At 43.3% G+C, this 12133-nt stretch overlaps 1 protein-coding gene across 3 annotated transcripts in view; it reads left to right on the top strand.

The window, feature by feature from the left end:
* The window catches only part of MXD4 (MAX dimerization protein 4), a 57536-nt gene that overhangs the window by 36164 nt on the left and 9239 nt on the right, over positions 1–12133 (top strand). For all 3 annotated transcript variants that reach the window (XM_006134720.5, XM_006134721.5, XM_006134719.5), the window contains exons 4-5: positions 2378–2492; positions 11741–11900. In XM_006134720.5, coding sequence (XP_006134782.2) covers positions 2378–2492; positions 11741–11900 — 275 coding nt within the window. The remainder of the gene's footprint in view (positions 1–2377; positions 2493–11740; positions 11901–12133) is intronic.

Genomic DNA, 12133 nt, shown 5'->3' with positions numbered 1-12133 from the left:
TTTTTGTGTAAAAAAACCCCTTAGATTACCCGCGGACGTGTATAACCCACAGGTCCTGCATTCCATCCATCTGTTGTTAAGTAGCCATCCTGCTGCCAGCGGGGGGAGCACAGCACAGGCAAACTAGCCTGCCTGTAGGAGGGGAGCTGCACTCGCGCCCAGGCCCTGCGCAGCCGCAGCCAGGCGCAACCCACCCTCTTCCGAGCACAGCGCTGGTGCGCTGGAAGCTCATCAGGCCCTCCCTGCAGCGGAGCGGAGCTGACCCAATTCTAATGGGGCAGAGCTGCTTGTGAGTAAAAATAAACTTGTATACCCCGCGGACATGTATACCCCGTGGGGAGGGATGGGGGGTTGTAAAAACGTGTATAACCTGTGGGTTATATACGCTAATTTACGGTAAATTGTTTTTCTACGTGTTTGTCTTTGTTCATGAAAACTACATGACCTTTTATGCATTAAGAAATCATCATAGACTGTTAAATGTTGATGTTGAACATTTGTTCTAAATGGTAATTTTTAAAAAGTGTAAGCAATTTTTTAGAAGCAATTACCACGCTACAACTTAGCGATGTTAAATAGTGTTTAATCAGCTAATTGAGTAGTTGATGGAATTTCCATCGAGTACTCGATTGTTTGATAAAGGAGGAAACTGTAGAACCGCAGCAGAATTAGCTCCTGTTTTAGCTCATGTATTAAGAGCCAGGGGAACCAGGTGTGAGCTGTGAATCAGCTGATTCCCAGCTCACGCTTGATCCCAGATGCTGCGCTTCTGCTTTTTAAATGTATTAAGAGCCACCAAGGGGACTGGGTGCGAACTGTTTCCCGGCTTGCACCCAATATCCCTATTATGCCCTCTATCAGAAAAAGGCAGCAAGGCGGGGGAAGGAACTAGTCAAGTCACTGTTCAACTATCTGATAAGGATATTCTTATTGGGTAGTCGACTAGTCGCTTACATTCCTAGCTACAGCTGTTTGATATACTGCAGGATGTAGCAGAATTTAAATGAAAAGATGTATCTTTGCAGAAAATTATTATTGATGGCATATTTGTAATGGTTGATAGATTGATTGCTTCTGGGTTCTTAGGACTGCTTCTCTGGATCATCTGTCCATTAAGACTTTAATCTCTGTTGAAAATGCCCATTAGTGTTAATACATATGAAGAATGTTAATTTTAATTTCCCACTAAGACTGACAGAAAAGGGCCCAAAATTACAAACATTGCTTAAGTAATCATTTAGATATGCACTTTATTGGAAAGGCACATGGGAACTTCATATTGCTTCTTGTTCAATTGTATGTACAAAAAAATAGGAGTATTTTTTAAAATGCAGAAATATACTTGTGGAATGCTTTGTTTTATTGTCTGCTTTGTTTTATCATCTGGTTCTAAAGTAAAATATTTCACAGACTATTCTGTGTGTCTACTGCCAGCCAGTTGGTGAAAGAAAACACAGAATTCTTTAAAGACATACACAGAATACCAGCTTATTACCTTTTTTTTTTTTTTACTGTAGGAAGCAGATTGTTGTGGTTAGAAGTGTTACTTATGAAGGAATGTTGTACTAAACATAACAGAATATGCTATATTTGTAAATCTTAATATTACCCTTTTTGTTTTACTGTAAAAGGCATTCTTGATGTATGCTGAAAGATAGAACATATTCTTTTTGAAGGGGCATTTCCCCCCATTAGATAGGGCACAGGAATGGGAGTCAGGAGACATAGTGCTCAATTCCATTCCCATTTAAGTCAATTGAAAAACTTATTGGGTGCATCTAGACTGGCATGATTTTGCGCAACAGCAACTGCTTTTGTTCAAAATATTGCCGCCTGTCTACACTGGCCATGAGTATTTGCGCAAGAACACTGACTTTGTAATGTACAAAATCATTGGTTCTTGCGCAAATGCTCTGATGCTCCCGCTCAGGGATAAGCCCTCTTGTGCAAGTATTCTTTCCGTTAAAAGTATTTGCGCAAAATCATGCCAGTCTACACGCAGCCATTTTGACATGAATAGCAGTTGGATTGAGCCGATTTTCTCTTCCTGGCTTTGCCATTGATTCACTTTGTGACCTTGGCCAGGTTAAATCTACACCTCTATTTTTGTTTCCCCCTCTAAAATGGGGATAATGATTCATACTCACCCTTGCAAACTGCTTTGAGATCTAGATATGAAAAGCACTACAGAAGTGCTAGTATTGTTATTTTAAGTGACTTTTGAAGCTTTGGGTCCTGAAGCTTGGACAAGGTGAGAGACAAAGAACCCATTGTTATTGCATCAGCTTCTATACAAAAAAGCAGATGGTGTTTGTATATAGCATATGCTATTACAGAGTAATTTCTCTAGAACATTCTTCATTTTTAATAATTTCAGACGGGCTAAACTCCGGCTATATTTGGAGCAGCTAAAACAACTTGTGCCTCTTGGGCCAGATAGCACCAGACACACCACTCTAAGTCTGTTGAAAAGAGCCAAGATGCATATCAAGGTAAAAACTAAAATAGCCATCCATACTTTGTTTTCTTTAAAGTAGAACTTTTAGGAATGTGTATTGGTTGAAAAGGAGCTTCTTTTTTTTTTTAACAGAACAGCCACATACAGTAATTCTGATTTTCCCTATGTCCAGGTCTCTATTAAACACAAATGTTTCAACCTCTGGATCAAGTGTTGTTTCATCAGAAGTAACACTTTAAAAATGACTTTGTACTCCCAAGGATATAAAATGCTTATTTCTGTTTAGTCTCAACTGGTTTATTATAACCATAATGCACAAATCATTAATGGCTATTCTGATTTGTTGAAAGGCTGTTAATGTAAAATACAACCCTATTCAGGGTTGAAATAACTGATGCAGTAGAAAGGCTTATGGCTATTTGTAACACCATATGTTCTGTAACTTGATAAAGAGATCTTGTGTTTGACAGTCATTTTTGTGTTTGACATTCTTGTGTTTGACAGTCATTAAAAAATAACTGAAAGTTGGCTCCTGCTTTCAGAATAGTTTTTATCTTCTTTACTAATTGAGTATAACAAACATTTCTTTTAAAAAATTCTGGGTTTATGTCCAGTATTGTAGTCATTCAGTTGGTCCATTCCAAAGTTACAGCAAAGTTCAATAAGTAAAAAGAAAGTTAAAAGGGAATATGATACCCTACAGTAAAATATTTGAAATAAGATGAAGTCTGCTACAGCATTATATTAATAATGCAACTAACAGGAGCATAGCATATAGTTGTCAAATATTGTAGATGAAGTTAAGCAAAGCCATCCTTGTTAGTAAAAATGTATTAGGCAGATCCTCAGCTGGTGTAAATAATTATAGCTTCATTTAATTCAATAAGGCTATGCCAATTATACCAGCTGAAAATCAGGCCTCTCATAGTGAATGAAAGGCCATGAATGCTTGTTTTGTTCTGGTCTGAGTGATACTACCTATAGGGGGCTTTGTACCACAAAATACGGAACTATGATTTGCTTTGAAAAGTGACAAATTTGAGTGATAAACATGGAAACATCATTCATAGAATCATAGAATACTAGAACTAGAAGGGACCTCAAGAGACTATCAAGTTCAATCCCCTGTCCTCACGGCAGAACCAAGCACCATCTAGATCATCCCAGGTGTCTGTCTAATCTGCTCTTAAATTTCTCAAGTAATAGAGATTCCACAACCTCCCTAGGCAATTTATTCCAATGTTTAACCACTCCGAGGCTATGTCTACACTGGCGGCTTCTTGTACAAGAACATCTTGCGCAAGGGTGCTTGTGCAAGAAGTCTTGCGCAAGTAAATGTCCACACTGCCATCATAGGTGTGCGCAGCACATTTCATTACCGTGTGCACCCAAATAATTTTTTAAAAATGTACTTTGACCCCCATTAGCCACACACCTGACCCCTGTTAAACACGCCCCTGATCCCCCTGATCCCCATTGGCCACACCTCTGGAGGTAACACTCTGGGGGCAAGATGGACAGATAACCAGAAGTAAAAGGTGTCATGTGACCCCCCCAAGGACTTTTCCCACCATCCTCCTACCAACAGGGATTAATTTGGCCCCCCAGCCCCTCCCATGCAACTATCCTGCAATTGCATTAACCCAATGTGTGTGACATTAACTTGGGGGCAGAGAGGCTGTGGGAAGTGTTACCTCAGTTTCCCCTCATGAGCAGAATTAATTTTGTGTTGTGCACCAGTACTGAGTTCATGTGGCTTGTTTGGCTGTGCCACTGTGGCACCCAAGTTATTAATAAATATCTCATAAACCTTTACCTTTTCCCTCTGCTGCCATGTCTCCTCCCCTTGCTCCATCAGCTCCCCTGGTGCCTGCTGCCCCCTAACTCCTCCTCCTCCGTCCTGACTCCTGCCCTTTTCACTGCCCTCAACCCTCCTGAGACCTGCCCCCCTCCACCAGCCCTTCTCTCCCCCCTGTGCCTATTCCTCCAGTAGCCCCACTCTGATCATGTGAGCGACTCTTCCTCATCCCCTCTCTTAACACCTCCCTCTACGCACCTGCCCTGCCTCTCTCCTCTCGTGCTGGTTCCTCCCCTGCAGGTGTCTGCCCTTCTGCTTCTCCCTTCTGGCACCTGCACCTTCCCTTACCCGTGCACCCTCCTGGTGCTTCCCCCTTCCCTCACGGCTCCTGCCCCCTTTTTCTCTGGTGCCCACCCCCTCACCACTCTCTGCCCCCATTCCCCATAATGCCCATGCCCTCACACATGCCTTGCTCCATCCCTGCCTTCCTCACGCCCACCCCTTCTTTCAAGCCTTCTCCCAGCACCTCTCCCTTCCCCTTCTATCCCCCAATGCCTTTACCCTCTCCTCTCCCAGCATCACCCTGTCCCCCCTCCCACTGACACCTCCCCTCCTGCGCTTTTCCTCATTGTCTGCGCTTGGCCCCCGTGGCATTTGTCTCTCCTGCACCCTGCCCCTTGGTGTCTTCCCCTTTCTTCTCCTGACCTGCCCCCTCCCCTCAGCACAAGCCCCTTACTCTCCCATCCCTTCCTCTTTTTTTTTCCCCCTTTCCCTCCCATCCCCTTCCTTACCTTACCTTCGGCTTCTGCCTTCCTATTTGTGGGGCTGGAGTCAGAGCCGGGCCAAGCTACAGGCCAGCCGGGCCCTAGCCCGGGGTGCCTCAGGGGCACCACGGCATGCTGCTGGGCCGGGCGGGGGTGTTCCTGGGTGCCTCAGGGCCGCCGTTCTGTGCTGCCAGGCCGCGTGGTGCTGCTGGGCTGGGTGGGGCCTAGGGCGCAAAAATGGCTTGGGCTAGCCGACCCGAGACATTAGGGTGTGCTTGGGCACACCTGGCACACCCCATGCACACGCCTATGACTGCCATGTGCGAGCTGTGCTTTTGCGCAAGAGCGTCCATGGCAGTGTGGATGCTCTCTTGCACAAGAAAGCTCTGATGGCCATTTTAACCATAGGGCTTTCTTGTGCAAGAAATCCCTGCTGAGCGTCAACACTGCCCTCTTGCGCAAGAGCTCCTGCGCAAGAGGGCTTACACCTGTTAAAAAAGAGCCCTCTCTTACCAGCCCTACTGTTAATCTTCTTGCGCAAGAGCAGGCGGGCAGTGTGGACGCTTTCCGGAAGAATGGCTGTTCTTGTGCAGTAACCCGTGAGTGTAGACGTAGCCTGACATTTAGGAAGTTTTTTCTAATGTCCAACCTAAACCTCCCTTGCTGCAGTTTAAGCCCATTGCTTCTTGTCCTATCCTCAGAGGCCAAGGAGAACAATTTTTCTCCCTCCTCTTTGAGACAACCTTTTAGATACCTGAAAAACGCTATCATGTTCCCTTTCAGTCTTCTCTTTTCCACACTAAACGAACCCAATTCCATCAGCCTTGCCTCATAGCTCATATTCTCTAGACCTTTAATCATTTTGGTTGCTCTCCTCTCAACCTTCTTCAGTTTCTCTACGTCTTTCTTGAAATGTGGTGCCCAGAACTCGATGCAGTACTCCAATTGAGGCCTAATCAGTACAGAATAGAGCGAAAGAATGACTTCTCATGTCTTGCTCACAACACTCCTGTTAATGCATCCCAGAATCATGTTTGCTTTTTTTTGCAACAGTGTCACACTGTTGACTCATATTTAGCTTGTGGACCCATATAACTCCTAGATCCCTTTCTGCAGTACCCCTTCCTAGACGATAATTTCCCACTCTGTATGTGTGAAACTGATTGTTCCTTCTTAAATGGAGTACTTTGCATTTGTACTTATTAAACTTCATCCTATTTACCTTAGACTATTTCTCAAGTTTGTCCAGATCATTTTGAATTTTTAACCTTGTCCTGCAAAGCACTTGCAACCCATCTCAGTTTGGTATCGGCAGCAAACCTAATACGTGTACTCTTTATGCCATCATGTAAATCGTTGATGAAGACATTGAAAAGAACTGGTCCCAAAACAGATCCCTGAAGAATCCCACTTGTTATGCCCTTCCAGTATGATTGTTAACCATTAATAACTACTCTCTGAGAACGGTTATCCAGCCAGTTATGCACCCACCTTCTAGTAGCGCCCTCTAAGTTGTATTTGTCTAGTTTATTGACAAGAAGGTCATGTGAAACCATGTCAAATGCCTTACTAACGTCTAGGTGTACCACGTCAACCACTTCTCCTTTATCCACCAGACTTGTTATGCTATAAAAGAAAGCTATCAGATTGGTTTGACATGAATTGTTCTTTACAAATCCATGCTGGCTGTTCCCTATCACCTTACTCTATCTTCCAGGTATTTTCAGATTAATTCCTTAATTACCTGCTCCATTATCTTTCCTAGCACAGAAGTTAAACTGACTGGTCTGTAGTTTTCTGGGTTGTTCTTATTTCCCTTTTTATCGATGGGCTCTATATTTACCCTTTTCCAGTCTTCTGGAATCTCTCAGAGATTATAGCTATAGGCTCACATACCTCCTCTGTCAGCTCCTTGAGTATTCTAGGGTGCATTTCATCAGGCCGTGGTGATTGGGAGACATCTAACTTGTCTAAATAATGTTTAACTTGTTCTTTTTTTATTTTATCTTCTAAACCTGTTCCATTTACACTAGCATTCACTATGTTAGACGTCCCTTCATCATCAAACTTCTTGGTGAAGATCAAAACAAATAAGTAATTAAGCACCTTTGCCATTTCCAAGTTTCCTATTATTGTTTCTCCCTCTTCACTGAGAAATGGGCGTCCCCTGTCCTTGGTCTTCCTCTTGCTTTAATATATTTATAGAATGTCTTCTTGTTAGCCTGTATGTCTCTAGCTAGATTGAGCTAATTTTGTGCCTTTGCCTTTCTGATCTTTCCCCTGCATACCTGTGTTGTTTGCTTATATTCATCCTTTGTAACTTGACCTTGTTTCCATTTTTTATATGATGCCTTTTTTATTTTTAGATCAAGCAAGATCTAATTAAACCAAGGCAGTCTTTTGTCATACTTTCTTTCCTATGCAGCGCAATAGTTTGGGCCCTTAATAATGTCCCTTTGAAAAACTGCCAACTCTCTTCAGTTGTTTTTCCTCTTAGTCTTGCTTCCCATGCAACCTTACCATCCACCTCTCTGAGTTAACTAAAATCTGCCTTCCTGAAATCCATTGTCTCTATTTTGCTGTCCTATGATTTCATGATCAGTTTCACCCAAGCTGCCTTCCACTTTCAAATTTTCAACCAGTTCCTCCCTATTTGTTAAAATCAAATCTAGAACAGCTTCCCCCCACAGTAGCTTTCTCAACCTTCTGAAATAAAAAATAGTCTCCAATGCAGTCCAAGAACATTCAGATGTTGGTGCAGCTAGAAATAAATTCCCTTTGCTTGCTTTGCTCCTTGACCACTCTGAATATGTGATGAATCCCCCATTTTGAGAAAATGAACAGTTTTTCTCTTTAAAGAGTTATACTAAGCCTATTCTTCTCAAATTGCCACTGGATTGCTTCTCTCCAGCAGGTGTAGAGGCTTTGCAGATTGTCAGCACTACTTTTCTGAAAACTGGCTGGGTCTGCTATTGTAGCTGCAATGACTGATCATATGAGAGCCCTGTCTTCCATCCATATTGTTAAAATGGCAGCCACTCTAGTTGATTTTGAACATTCCATTCTTCTTCCCCAGCAGACTGATATTTGCATCAAAGTATTAAACAGAGTTTTCAGTCTGACTCTGAATCAAGAATTTAAGGCCAAAGTGTTCCTAACAACTCAAGTTTGTGGCAGATCAGTAGCAGCTGGAGAAAAGGAAATCTTTTCAGTTGGGCTCAGGTAGTCTGGCAAATGAACAAGTATAAGTGGGCTAATCTCTTTTCCAACTGGAATGTTGTGTTTATCTATGTATAATAGAAATACAAATGGTGCCTGGCCTTGCACAAGTCTTCATGTGAGGCAAATGTCCAAGATCAAAATTGCAAATTATTCCTTCCTTCAAATGTTTTAAGATGGCTACTCTGAAATATGGACGTGAATGGTTAACTACTTAAGCAGTAACCCTCACCCTTAATGGGTGAAGCTTACCGGTTTTGGTTAACCAGTGGAGGCTGAATTAGCTTCCCACCTGCTGTGGGCAGGTGGCTGCTCCAGTGCTGTGGAGACTTCATAGGCAGGGGTGCTCTATCTGGCCAGAGCAGCCCCGTCTGGGATGGGCCTGGCTTAGGCTGCTCCAATGGTCTGGAACAACCCTTTCCATGGTGGGCCTGGTCCGGGCTGCTTGGGTTGGAGCAGACCCTGCCTGCAGTAGGCCTGGCCCAGATTGCTACGGCAGGCCTGGCCCTGGCTGCTACAGCAAGCCGGAGCATCCCCTGCCACTGGCGAAGCCTGTCTGTGGGCCCACTCCACATGCCTTCCTTTTAATTGGTTAGCCCATTAAACACTACATTTAACTAGTTAACAAATTAAATGGGATTTTACATAGAATCACAGAATACTAGAATGGGAAGGGACCTTGAGAGATCATCAAGTCCAGTCCCCTGGCCTCATGGCAGGATCAAGCACTATTTAGATCATCCCTCATAGATGTCTATCTAACCTACTCTAAAATATTTCCAGTGATGAAGATTCCACAACCTCCCTAGACAATGTATTCCACTGTCTAACCACTGTGACCTCTAGGAAGTTTTTCTAATGTCTAACCTAAACTTCTCTTGCTGCAGTTTAAGCCCATTGCCTCTTGTCCTGTCATCGGAGGTGAAGGAGAACAATTTTTCTCCCTCCTCCTTATAACACCCTTTTAGATACTTGAAAACCGCTATCCTGTCCCCTGTCAGTATTCTCTTTTCTAACTAAATAGAACCAATCTTTCCGTCTTCCCGCATAGCTCATGTTCGCTAGACCTTTAATCATTCTTGTTGCTCTTCTCTGGACCTTCTCCAATTTCTCCACATCTTTCTTGAAATGTAGTGGTCAGAACTAGACACAATACTTCAACTAAGGCCTAATCAGCGCAGAGTAAAGCGGAAGAATAACTTCTCATGTCTTGCTCACAACACACCTGTTAATGCATCCCAGAATCATGTTTGCTTTTTTTTGCAGCAGTGTCACACTGTTGATTCGTATTTAGCTTGTGGTCCATTATGACCCCTAGATTACTTTCAGCAGCACTCTTTCCTAGACAGTCACTTCCCATTCTGTATGTGTGAAACTGATTGTTCCTTCCTAAGTGGAGTACTTTGCATTTGTCCATATTAAACTTCATTCTATTCACCTCAGACCATTTCTCCAGTTTGTCCAGATTATTTTGAATTTTGACCCTTTCGTCCAAAGCACTTGTAATCCCTCCCAGCTTGGTATCATCTGCAAACTTAATAACCTTACTTTCTATGCCATCATCTAAATCGTTGATGAAGACATTGAACAGAACTGGTCCCAAAACATATCCCTGAAGAATCCCACTTGTTATGCCCTTCCAGCATGATTGTGAACTGTTAATAACTACTCTCTGAGGGTATTTCTACACTACCACCCTAGTTTGAACTAGGGTGGTAATGTAGGCAACCGGAGTTGCAAATGAAGCCCGGGATTTGAATTTCTCGGGCTTCATTTGCATCTTGCTGGGCGCTGCCATTTTTAAATGTCCGCTAGTGCGAATTCCAGGAGGGGAGGGGGCGTGAAGTGACCCAGCCTCCCCCCTCCCCCATCAAGTTTTGCTGCCCTGTTCAGTTCCTTTTTTCTTTTTTTTGTTTTTTGCTTAACAAGTTTTGCTGCTATGGGCAGGAGGAGGTGGGGGAGGACGTGAGGGTTTTTCAAAAATCAAAAAGGGGGGCATGATGCCAAAAAGTTTGGGAACCACTGGTCTAGATATACCATATCCTCCGCTTCTCCCTTATCCACAAGGCTTGATATCCTATTAAAGAAAGCTATCAGATTGCTTGATGTGGTTGGTTCTTTACAAATCAATTCTGGCTGTTAACTATCACCTTATTTTCTTCCAGATGGGAACATGGTGTCAGCAGGGACTGCTTGAGTCTCCCTTGGCCCTGTGCTCCCAGTGGCACTTCTGGTTTTGAAATGTACAAGAGCCCTGTGGGACTCTTACAGTTCAAAGACTTAAGCGCTGGCAAGTGGGGACTGCTTGAGTCCTCTCTGGGCCCATGTTCCCTGCAGTGCTTCTGCTTTTGAAAGGTACAAGAGGCCCGCAGAGGTCTTGTACATTTCAAAGGCTGAAGCTCCACAGTAGGAACTCACGTGAGCAGGGACTGCTTCAGGCCCTGCTTGCTTCATTTGCCCACTGTGCCACAGCTCCTCCTCGCCACACGGAGATGGTGCTGGAGGAAGCTAACTTTTAAGCCAGCTCCTGCTTCCCACCCTTTGCTGCCTCTCTTTGATAGAAGCAGTGGGAGAAGGGCGGGGACCGACTAGTCGAGTCACTACTCGACTATCTGATAAGCTTATGCTTATCAGATAGTTGACTAGTTCTTACATCCCTATTGCAAACTAGTTATCTTATTCTGTATTATTCTAATATGGCCTATTTTTCATGTGTTTTTGTTAATGATTGGTATAGTGTGTGATGGGTTGGATCACAGAAGTCCCCTTGGGATTGTCAGCTGGTGTGCTGACCATGGCACTGAGCTCACCTTCCTGCCTTCTGGGGCTCTCCATCACCCTGTCCTGCTGAGCCAGGAGCTCTGGTCTTCTCCAGCGAAGGCACGGAGTTGGGGTAACCACACACTAGCAGAGCAACACACTGAATGCTGAACCAGCTCACTTCTGGGAGGGCTCAGCTATAGGGTGCTGGCAGCATCTAGGAATGCAACTGCCCCCCCAAAGGGACCATATCCTCAAATATATCCATCTTACTGTATATCCTTTTATACAGATTCAAGGGAACATAGGCTTTTGAATGATAGGCTAGATGACCTGTTTTGCATAAAGCATCTTTGAGTTATACATATTCATAAGCTAATTTTTGTAATGTGGGGTGGGGGGACCCTGTGACACAGTGATTTAAGTATTTCCTTGCACTAATGCAACAATAATTGGGCCATAGTCTGAGAGAGCCTTACTAGTTGCTTAGCAATTTCTAAGGCATATTTTCCAAGTGTGGGTGTTCTGTCATGGGCCAGACTCACTACGGCTTGCATGCTTGAAACTCCTGAAGTCAATGGAACTAAAGAAAAGATTTTGGCCCATCACATATATTTGTATTGTTAAACATTACACACATATATATGAGAAACATAGATCAAAATATTTTGAAAAAAGTTACTTACATTTTTAAAATTGGTATAAATTAATTATTTAATTATGGATTTTTCACCCCCAAAGAAATTGGAAGAACAGGACCGAAAAGCTCTAAATATTAAAGAACAGTTACAGCGGGAGCACCGCTACCTCAAACGCAGATTGGAACAGCTATCTGTGCAGGGCATGGAACGTATCCGCACTGACAGTATGGGATCAACAATATCCACTGATTCTGAACAAGGTAATCTAACAAGAGAGGTCTCCTGGTTTATTAAAACTTTGGACCAGCTTCTGCCACTCTTACTCAAATATAGTAGTGCCTTATTCTGCATACAGTCCCATTGGAATCTGTTCAATTCTGTGTAAATTCTTATGTCATCAGTGGAACTAATTAAAAAGTAAGGTTATTACTTCACATAGGTAATATACAATTTAGCTGAGAGTATTTGTAAATGGGTCATCAATGCAAATATT

This window comes from Pelodiscus sinensis, chromosome 4 (genome assembly GCF_052426305.1).
Source record: "Pelodiscus sinensis isolate ZL-2025 chromosome 4, ASM5242630v1, whole genome shotgun sequence".
Lineage (NCBI taxonomy): Eukaryota > Metazoa > Chordata > Testudines > Trionychidae > Pelodiscus > Pelodiscus sinensis.
Note: the sequence above shows the minus strand (reverse complement) of the source record. Positions and strands in the feature narration are given on the sequence as shown.